Here is an 11917-nt window from a genome sequence, read left to right as displayed (position 1 = left end):
CTTTCCATTGTCTTTAACATTCCCTTCTCTTGGTTCTTGCTTAAGAGCAAGTCTCTCCCATTTGAACATATCTCTTTTCACTCTATGTCCTGTTTTTGTTACTGCTTTATGTCTTTTTTTCCTCTTCATAGATTACTTTATTGAGAGAGTAGTCTCTGTTCACTGTTTCCACCATTTTCCCTCCCACTCAGTACTCAACCCACTAATTCTGTGCTCTCCACATTTTATGGGATAACAGAGGACATTTTCGGTTCTCTTCTTGGTCAGGTTGGCTACTGTCCCTTTCTACACAAAACCTCTGCCCCTGCCTTCCTGAATACTTTCTTCCTCTCTGGCCATCTGTCAGTCTTCTTGGTATGCTCCTGTTTGTATATTCTCTACATCTTTACATCTCTTCAGGGTTCCAACCAAAACCCTCTTCTCTTAACATTCTAAAGACATTTCCTAGAAAATGCCATCCATTCCAAGACTTGAATCACAAAATCTCTATGTGGATAACACCCAAATACATGTCTCCACCCACAATGTCTAATATGAATTTCAGACTTTAATAATCCAGTTGTATTTTTAAAATGCATTTTTATTTTATGTATATGATGGTTTGACACTTGGTGCTTGGTTGACCATGGGGGTCTTGCCCCTCTCAGAGATAGATATTCCTAGAGACAATAATAGACTGTTTTTGAAAATACAACTTAGATGAACAAATGAGCTAATCTAGAGCTTGTATTTCAGCCATCTCCTTCATTTGTTTTTAATAGGTCCTCAGACTCTGATCCATTATGTAAAATATCTTGATCAATCCAAGGTCAGATACCATAAAATTAAAGATTTCCTTTCAATATCAGAGTGTGTTGAAACTATTCAAATTTACAAATTTCAAGTTAAAACTGCTTGCCTTGTTCCAAACTGCAGAAACCATAGTAGAGGCTGCCTCCACATTTTCCCTCACTACCCCTGCAACCTAACTAACCTAGTGCTTCACTGTGTGCCCCATGTGTCATGGTATGACCCCTCCTCTTAGAAACTGTAAGTAGTAAACTATTATATGGCAATCATTTCCTAATTCATTGCCTCACCTTACCCGAATAATAATAATAAAAATCTGTTAAACTCTACCTTCTTTCTGGTTATCTCCTCTTGGAAGACCCCAGGAAAAACAAATTCAGCATGTCTAACACTAAACTCATTCTCTCTTCCTTCAAAACTCCTCCTCTTGTGTACCCTATCATGGAAAGGCACCATAACTACAGTTTATAAAAACAGAAAATTGGTCATCAGTGTCTGATAAGTCAACTTGGATGCAAGTCACAACTTCTCTGTCACTTCATTTATGATTCAGATTTACAAACAGGAGTGGTTTGACCACTAAGTACATAAATGGCAATGTCTGTAGACATTTTGGGCTGGTACAACTGGCATCTACTATATTCAGGGCAAGTGTGCTCCTAAATATTTCACAAAACATTAGTTATCCCACAACCAATATGACACACACATAAGAATGTGCACCAAAAAAATGTCATTATTGTTCAAACATATTGTCCTCTAATAAATATTCTTTAATTTCTCTTTTCTGAGATAATCCCCTTGCTATATCCCATAGGGCACTATAATTTCCCTCATGCAAATAGATTACCATTTCAACTTAATTTCTAATTTGATTGTTTCCCTATGCAACCATGCTAGAGCACAGAAAAAGCATATTTTGATTATTTCCCTATGCAACCATGCTAGAGCATAGAAAGAGCATATTTTTGTCTACAATATTGGCAATTACAGGCTTGCCTAGATCATCAGTAGAATATAAAAGTGTCCCAAATCCTCCAGAGACTGTAAGCACTCACCTAAATCAGCTATAAACAGGTCCTTAGAAAGGCATGCCATCTTGCAATAGTTTCACTCTTATTTAGAAAGTGGGTTGTGGAGTTATTCCTACATCCTTGAAATATAGTGCTTTTTATCCAGAAAACTGGCATGCAAGAATAGGGGCCCAAAATTATGCACTCTCTGGGTTAAATGTGTTTCTTTCCTTTCTCCCTCATATTGAATTTTTTCTGCCAAACCAAAAACTTGGCACCTGCCTGCTTCATTGCAAACACATTGCTTGATTAATGTGTTCTGCTTTCCAAAATCCAGAGTCCTGATAAGAATGGTCTGATCTCAGAAACACAATACACATACCTAAATGAAGTTTCTCACTAAAATTCACCTAAAACTGATGCCTGTGAATCCCTGTGTTCAGCAGAGTCAACCTCACCTTCCTACACTGGACACATCTCTGACGCCCAGAAACCAGTTCCTACAGTGATGATCATTTTCCAGTCCCTCATAGAGCTTCTCTCCATTCTTCCCTGTGCTTGCTGTTGGGGTCTGCCTCATGCCTACCTCTGGTAATCATGGGAAAGAAAAGCTCTTCTTACTCATGAAATCCCCAGGAGCCTTTTAATCTTTAAGAAGAGTTACACATTACTCTTCAGATGGACCCTACACTGGAATTCTGGTAGGTCCCACACGATATCCCCAGCCTTATATATCATAACCCAAGAGGCTTGGACCAGAAGGCAAGCCCAGCATTGGTGAAGATGCCTCAGGAAACGGAGAGCATTAGGCATTATATAAACAGTCCCAATCAAGATAGGGGGAGGGGTGGGAAATTTCTTTAGAGGAGCACACAGAATAAACCAAACCTCCTCTCAAACGACAGTACTCCATATACAGAAGGATACAGTCATGCCACGAAATCTTTAATGCATTCCACATTCCTTAAGTGAAGGTTCAAAATTACCATTTTCTTAAACATTTTCCAAATCTGTCATTCGAGTAATGGAAAAAAGTGATATTAAACTGATAAAATGTTTCTACTGACTATTTTTGTAGCAGCCATCTCTGTTTTTAAATGATTTGTCTGTGAGTTCACATTTAAATAAACATATGGTACCCAATACTCTGCACTAGTCAAGAGAATTTTGAGAATTTTTCAAGTTTTGGTTAGAGACTTAGATAAAAACCTTTACAAAATACATAGACTCAAAAGACAGTAAAACCAATAAGTCATCTGAAGATATTCTTTATGAGAAATAGGTGTTTCTCATTGTGTATTTTTTATTACAACAGGGAATGCTTAAAGACAGGCATGATAGCTTATATCCTATTTAAAGACTGGTCATATGGACACTAGTATTGCTGTATGTATAAACGTGGCCATATAACCAATGTGATTCTACAACCGGTACACTTGGAAAAATGAGAATTCATACCCCATTTGATTCAAATGTATGGTATGTCAAGATCATTGTATTGTCATGATCAACTAATAATAAAAAAAAAAGATTGGTCATATGGAACAGGTGTTTAACTTGTTTTGTTCTTCTCCAAAGGCCAAAACTAGAACCAACCAGTGAAATGCATCAGAAAACAAAACATGCTTCACCATCTGCTTTCTCTATCTGTGCATTTAGAGTGATCTTCAAGACTCTTCTATTAAATTCTCCATAATAACACTGGTATTATAGAGCCAGAAAACCACAATTGGGGTCTAGTCACCTTAATTGACATTCAAAGACTCAATTAAGAAAACTTGAAAGAAGGGAAATCGTCTAAACATACAGTGCCTGCAACAAAAGTGACATTTTGTTCACTTTGCTAATTCAGAGGCTTAAAGTTAAAATTACAGGATGCTGTAAAAATGTTTCCACATGATCTGGAATATTGGGTTTAATGATTTCAAGCACCATCCTCAACCCTGATAGCCTATGTTTCACTACTCTTAAATTATCTTTTTTTTAAAATTTAACTCTTTAAGTCCCGAGCATTTGACATTTGCATAGTTGATTGTCTATATTACAAAAATCAATATATTATGTTTATCTCTGTGTGTTTGTGTTGGAGTATATGGATCTTTGTCTAGACATGAATTCTGTAAAAAATAAACCTTTTGCTGGACTGGAACTAAACCCATTGACTCTTGCATGCTGGGCAAGCATTCTAAACTGAGCTACACACCCCAGGGAATAATGAAATTCTTGAGATCAAAAATCCTGTACTAAATTCTTCATGCTTTTCCCCTAATTTAATGACACTATCTGACCTTGATGGAGATACATTTGAACCAGAAAAGATAATTTCCTGTGTGAAGGATGATGTTCTACAAACTCCTTACAGTCCACCTTATTGTGAGAACATCCATTCTTCAATTTAAATCAAATTTTCCTTTCTCAAATTTTCCACGCTCACATTATAACTCTCTTATTAGTTTACAGAGGAATGAACTCACTACCAAACCTAACTAACTATGAAAGAATTATTTTCCCTGTTGTTGATCACAGTTTGGATTTACCTTTATAGACTCAATCTCTCATTCCAAACCCATAGCTCTCACACTCAATAACATACAATCATCTTCCTCTCCCCATGTATGTAGGTGATCTTCAAGAGTCTTCTACTAAATCCTCCATTATAACACACTAATGTTTTCCAGTGTAGAACCAAAAAACCACAGCTGGGGCCCAGTCAGCTGATTGACATTCAAAGGCTGAATTTAACAAATTTCTTTTTAAATTTCAACTCCCGACACAGCATTGTCTCTAAATATGATAGATTCTCTCCAACTTCCAGGATTCGCTCCAACCTTTCTTGATTAATTTTCAATAATTCTAACAATAACTTGACTTCTTGGTCTCCTGGTTTTGATGTCTATACTTTATATGACAGAGCAATAGCATCATAGGATTTGAGTTTTGGAAGAGACTTGAGAAGACAGAAGTCACCCCCAGTCAGTTCTTACACAGGGTTCTATTAAAAAAAAACTGTTCCTTTTACCTCTTTTGATTCCACTGCCTTCAAGATGATGTGAGACCCATCTCACACTGTGGCATCTAACACTGTCTAGTAAAGATGTGTTCCTCTTTGGTCCTCACTTCATCTGTGGAGTGAGGGTTTACACCAGAATCTTGTCCTGGAGAAATCACGCTTCCTCCCTCAACAGAGGAGCCTGCTAAGGCTCAGAATCTAGGAGCAGGAAGCATCTTTCCAGTGCACTCTGGTACAGTCACCTTAACCAGCAGAGAACCAGAAGAAGCTGGTGTATTATCAGACCACGTCCTGACCTCCCAAAGAGGAGAATTGGCTGAGCACTACCAATTCTCCCATGGGGATACTGGCACATTCTATTCAAAAGCAGTGAAGAAAGAATTGTTTACCCACACTGGCCTTGGAAAACTCTGGGCCCCAATGTGGCAATTATAACCAACTGACTGGCTCAAGATCTGCCTTGCAGTCCTCAGTTCTTTCTACCCTCACACTCTGCCCAAACCAAACTGATGTATCCAGTGTGCTCAGAACACCGCTTCTCCCTTGCTTATGGACTCTGTAGCCTGGGATTCCTCCCAGGGTCCCTACTTTGACTCCAGTCCTAATAGCTCTTCAATAAACCAAATTTCATGTCTCACTTAGAGACACCATTGTCACCACAATCCAAATGTTTCTTTCTCTGAAATTTTCATCTAATGTTTATGTCTCTTTTACATGTATCATGAATCCATTAAATATTTATTTTCTTCATGAAAAGTTTGACACTTTAAAATCTCTTTTACACACTATATACTCTATGTATTAGTAAATCTTATTATGTTATACCCTGATATTGTCCACAACAAATTAAAAATTAAATGTATACCTTTATCAATTCATTCCACAATCATTGTTGAGCAATGCACACTGGCCTAAATGCTTGAGAAATAAAAATCAAGGTTCAGAATTTATCTGTAGCCATTTAAAGGCATATGTGATGCAGAGGAAACAGCTCTGCCATAACTATCTGTCTGACCTTGAAAAGCTATCTTGACATGCTTGAGCCTCATCATTAAGATGATGTTAATGTGGCCTATCCTGTACCACTGTTGGTATATTAATGATACAACATATGTGAGGTGCCTGGTGTGTGGCAGACATTCACTCAGTAGTAGTGATATTGTTTAACAATTTATTTTGTGCCTTCTCTTTTTTGTGAAATAAATGAAGAAAATATGATCTCTGTCAACAGGAAGTCCACAATCTTGCAAGAGATGGACATCACCTGCAATAATTGCAAACAAAGTAATAAGTTCTAATTGTCCACTTTTATTCAAGAGAATATAAAAATAAAGGGAAGTATTTTAAAAAATAATACCATGCTGGGTTTCACTTTGTATGCAGTTAAGAAAATGCCACAAATGGTTTTCATAGTTATGAAAGAGAATCACTCTGGTAAAGTCTGGGGAAAATCTACCTAGATGAACTGCTTTTTTAAAGAAAAAAAAAATACCTAAACTGTATATGCTTCTAATAATGCACCAGGCACTATCCTAAGAATCTGCACTTGTTGCCCAATTAATCCAAATAATAACTGTGGGTGAATTATCATTCCTTTTCTACAAAAAAGGACACTGAGGCAGAGGGTTCAAGAAAGATTTTCAAGTTTGCACAGCTGTCCTTTGCCTGTGCCAGGCTATGCACCCAGGCACGAATGAACTAAGCAGTTTACAGTGACATAGGTAGTGTTGTTTTATTTCTGAAATATATAAATAGGGGGATCCATATGTGTGTATGTGTGTGGCTATATAAGCATAAAAAAAGTATGGAAAGATTCACATCAAACTGATCATGGTTACACTGCTTATTAGATGAAAGGCGTTGAATATGAGAAGGAAGTGTGGTGATGAGACAGAAGTCTTGACTCCAGTGACTCCAATTTGTGAAACAGCCATGCCACCTGGAAAGGTTATGACTGGGGCAAGTTGTTTTTCCTTTTGTTGTGGAAACCCTCAAGAACACAGAACTGTCCAACTGGGCTCTGTTTCTGTAACTGGGGTAACTGGCCTATTCTGATTGGCTAAGCCTCCCACCACCTGACTGCAATCTGCCCCTTCTGTGATTCTGCCTGCTTACATGGGCTAAACCCCCAACATCCCTTTTGTGGTTTTTGGCTTAAATATGAGGCCAAACTGAAGGGAGTGAGTCACTGTACCTCAATTTTAGAGAATAGAGTGTCCACCACTGGCCAGCAATAAAGACTTAATTGGAATGGCAATGAGTGGTCTGAGAGTTATTTGAGAGTCTCAGTATCAGTATAACATGTGGAGAGTAATGGATTTTTCTTCATACAATAACGGTTTCCTTTAACACATAATTTACATTGCTTTCACACCCTACACATTTAAAGTATGAAGTTTGATGTTTGTTATTACATTCCCAGAGTGCCCCTGTGGTCTCTTCTCAAAGAAATTTTTTTTTTCTCGTAGCAGGGATTGAACCCATGGGTGGTTAACCATTTAGCCACATCCCCAGCATTTGCTAAGTTGCTGAAACTGAATTTGCAATCCTCCTGACTCTGGAACTGCTGAGATTACAGGTGTGCACCACTATACCCAGTGAAGGATGTATTCTATGTTGTGCATATTAACCTTCATTGATTATGCACATTGCAAATACCTCCTAATATGTGTGTATTCTACATTTTATTTAATCCATTCATCTGTAGGTGAACAATGGGTTATTTCCATTTTTGGTATTTGTAAATAATGTTATATAAATACAGATTTGATAGTTAATTTTAGAGCTGGCTGCATTAAGAATAACCCAGAGAGCTGGTATAACATTATTTTTGAATGTGTCTGCAAGGGTATTTCCAGGGTAGATTGGCATGTTAGTCAAGGGATCAAATAGGGAAAATCTGCTCTCATTCTTGAGCAAGCTGTGTCCAATTAGCTGGGAACCAGGCTACAACAAAATACATGAGAAAAGGTGAATTATTTTCTCTTTCCTAGAACTGAAACCCCCAATTTCTCTTGCAATTAGATGTCAGAATTTCAGGTTCCCCAGCCTTTGGACTCCAGGACTTTACCCTGGGGATTGGGGGCCCAGGTTCTCAGGTCTTCAGCCTCAGATGATAGTTACAACATTGGATTCCTTGTTCTGAGGTTTTTTAGACTTGGACTGAGCCATGCTACCAGCATTCCAGGATCTCCAGCTTGCAGGTGGCCTGTGGGGCTTCTCAGCCTCCACAAATGCATGAAAAACTTCCCCTACTGCCCTCACGCCTCTTTCTCTCTCTGTAATACACCACACACTGGTGCCGTCTCTTTACACAGCCTTAACTAATATGATGGGTATATTTCTTTGAGAACCTGCTTTCCAAAGTATATATACCTAGAAATAAAATGGCTATATCATATGGTATTCTATTTTTATTTACTTTTTTAGGAAACTCTGTGATGTTTTTTACAGATATAACATTTCACACTTTCACCAAGAGTATGCTAGGAGTTCCAATTTCTCCACGTTCTCAATAATACTTGTCATCTTTGGATATTTCTTAACAATATTCATCCTAAGGTATGAAATAACATATCCTTAAGGTTTTGATTTACATTAGCCTAATGAATATGAATTTAACAACTTTTTATATGCTTAATGGCCATTTTTATGTCTATTAAACTCCTTGGCACATTTTTAAATTGGGTCACTTTTGGGTTTTTTGAGTTGTAAGTGGTCATTATATATTATGGATAGTAAATATTATCAGATATGTGGTTTGAAAATACTTCCTACCAATGTTGATTTTGTCTTTGGTTTTAATTTTGATGAGGTCCCTATTTTTACTTTTACATCCTTTGCTTGTGGGTCATATCCATGAAACCATTTACAAATGTAATGTCATGAAGCATTTCTCTAGGTTTTCTGAAAAGAGTTTTATAGTTTTCCAATTTATGTTTAAGTATTTCATATATTTTAAGTTATTTTGTACATATGGCATAATTTAAGGACCTGAATTCATTTTTGTCATGCAGATAGCCAGTTTTTCAGAACAGTTATGTTGAAGAGACTATCCTTTCTCATGTATCCATTTTGGCATACTATTAACCTCTCCTACCTCCTTTCTTCCTAACCTTAGTCTTTCTCTATTACAAGTTTGTTCACAGAAAACAGAACTGGCAGCATGTTATACTAAGTGTTATATTTAGGATTTCATAAGTCTGGGTCCAAACTTCACCCGACATTTGCTATGTGTGCTTGAATATGTTTCTTAAACCCATTGATCCTTAGCTTCATTGTGATTAAGCCAGGAAATAGCAAAATATCAAAATAGCAAAATAGCAAAATATCATTATTCCTATAATTTTTACAATGTTGTTATAGGAATAATGATAATTTATGCAAAATAAATTTGCAAATAGTAAGCAAATATTATTAATGATTATTATTGGAATAAAACATGACTAAACCAAACTAAAATTCAAGAAGACTGCAAAAGGTTGTTAAAAAACATATCTATACTTTTTTATATGAAACTCATTTAGTACATGGAATGAAATAATAGTGATGGAAATGTGGTTCTGCCATGCAGATAGACATGTGGAAAACTGGAAGAGAGAACAATGTAGAAGTAATCTTTCACATACAATTGAAATTGTATTTAGGAGACTTTTCTTTTAATTGTTGTAATTTATTGGATAACTTTTAGAAATAAATGGTATTTTTCTACATAAATTTATTCTGCCTGTTGAAGTACCACAAGTATATTTTATAATTTTAATTTTTTTCCTCTTAGGTCATTATTTGTACTCATTTCTTCTTTATTCTCTTCTGTCTTATATGGAAAATTTCATCTCCATGACACCAAGCAGCATGACTGAGATTCTTGGTGAGGCTGACACAATGTTCCTCTCTCCCTTTATTCAGTGATGACCAAACAATATTGCATCTTTCTTCAATGTGTAATTGACACCAGGTCTGAAATTTACATGCCCCATGAAGTAGTTCATTAAACATTATTTACTCCAAGTATCATAGAAAGGGACCCACTGTAAAGGGACATTTATGATAGACCCTGAGATCTGAATGAATATGGCCAGAGTCACAAATAACTAAAAAATCAGACTGAACTCATATTATGGTTTGGATGTGAGGTGTCCCCCCAAGGCATGTGTGTGAGACAATTCGAGGTTTGAAGGGAAAATGATTGGGTTATAGCCTTAACCTGACAGGTGAACTAATCCATGATAGGATTAACTCTGTGGTGACTGGGAGCAGGTGGGGTGTGCCAGCAGCAAAGTGGTTCATTTGGGGGTATGGCTATGGGGTATATATTTTGTATCTGGAGAGTGGAGAGTCTCTCTCTCTCTCTCTCTCTGCTTTCTGATTATCATGTGAGCTGCTTCCCTCTGCCACACTCTTCCACCATGATGTACTGCCTCACCTCGAGTTCTAAGGAATGGAACCAGCTGTCTATGGATTGAGACCTCTAAAACTGTGAGCCCCTAAATAAACTTTTACTCCCCTAAACTTGTTCTTGTCAGATCCTTTTAGTCACAGCAGCAATAATTCTAACTAAAACAACTAATGTCCTCTTCCTTTATCATAATGCCATCTCTACAGCACCACATTGGTATCCGCTGGAACAATGTGGTCATTCTGAACTGATCCTTTCCTGACTCTCAGACATGCCAAGAACCCAACCTCATTCTGCATAAGTGGTCACAATGCACCCTATTCCCATCTCATTCCCTTAGAAAGTGGAGATACAAATCAGCACTTACTCCCCACTGCACAGTGATCATAGCAAGTAAACATCTCAAGAGATCTCCCCTTCCAACTTCCAAACAAGGAAAACAATAAAACCTTGGGGCCAACTAAGAACTGTTTTCTATACACTAAGCAACTCAGTGAGAGCCTGTCCCTAATTAAAACACAAAATAGGGCTGGGGGTGTGGCTCAGTGGCCAAGTGCCCATGAGTTTAATTCTTGGTACCCCACACACCCCCAAAAAAATCTAACTTGCAAAAATGTAGCATTGCTATTCTCTGTTGGTATCTTTTGTTCTTTTCTTTGGTCTAATAGGTATCTTGCTCCATATTGCCAAGTTTTTTAATGACCATCATAGGCACAGGATGGGGCTCCATAGTCAGAAAGCTGGTGACACTAACTCCCTTTTCTTCTTTTATCCTGAGTTTCTGCCTCTCCCCAGTATCTTCCACAGAGCTCCCTTCACATCCTTGTTCCTTAGGGTATAGATCAGAGGATTGAGCATGGGGATGATTACAGTATAAAAAAGGGCAACAAACTTTCCCTTACTCTCAGAGTACCTGCCCAGAGGTTGAAGGTATGTGTACATGCCTGAGCCATAAAACAGACAAACCACAAAGAGATGGGACCCACAGGTCCCAAAAGCCTTTCTGCGTCCAGCCATTGACTTGATCCTCAGCACTGCCTGAGCAATGAGTGCATAGGAGCCTAGAATCAGTGCTGCAGGAACAACAATGATTATGACTCGGGCCACAAACATCTTGGCCTCTGTGCCTCCTGTGTCCTCACAAGCCAACTTCTGGAGTACAAGCATCTCACAGAAGAAGTGGTTCAGGTAATGGAGGCCACAGAGAGGCATGGCCATCATGAGGCTTGTCTGAATCAGAGAGTTTGTGAAGCCTCCCACCCAGGCAGCAATAGCCAGGGACTGGCAGAGAAGGGGGTTCATGATGGTTGTGTAGTGGAGTGGACGACACACAGCAGCATAGCGGTCAAAGGCCATCACCACCAGGAGCACACACTCAGTTCCAGCCAGAGAGAGGTAGGTGAAGAGCTGGGCTACACACCCTCCATAGCTGATGGTCCTGTCGAGTCCAGAAAGATTGATCAGCAGCTGGGGCACAGTGCTGGTGGTATAGCAGAGGTCCAGGAAGGAGAGGTGGCACAGGAAGAAGTACATGGGCGTGTGCAGTCGAGGGTCCAGTCGTGAGAGAATGATGATGGTGGTGTTGCCAAAAAGGGTTAGGGAGTAGAAAAGTGAAATATAGATAAAAAGAATGGGTTCCAGTTGAGGCCAATCGGAGAAGCCCACCAAAATGAAGCCCTCTCCAAAACTGGTGTTGAAACTTCCCAT

At 38.3% G+C, this 11917-nt stretch overlaps 1 protein-coding gene across 1 annotated transcript; it reads right to left on the bottom strand.

Moving 5' to 3' along the window:
- Positions 1-10978: 10978 nt before the first annotated feature.
- Positions 10979-11917, bottom strand: LOC143399082 (olfactory receptor 2Y1B-like). Its single transcript, XM_076855806.1, has one exon. It carries the CDS (start codon positions 11915-11917, stop codon positions 10979-10981), a length of 939 nt encoding a protein of 312 aa, XP_076711921.1.

This window comes from Callospermophilus lateralis, chromosome 5 (genome assembly GCF_048772815.1).
Source record: "Callospermophilus lateralis isolate mCalLat2 chromosome 5, mCalLat2.hap1, whole genome shotgun sequence".
Taxonomy (NCBI): Eukaryota; Metazoa; Chordata; class Mammalia; order Rodentia; family Sciuridae; genus Callospermophilus; species Callospermophilus lateralis.
Note: the sequence above shows the minus strand (reverse complement) of the source record. Positions and strands in the feature narration are given on the sequence as shown.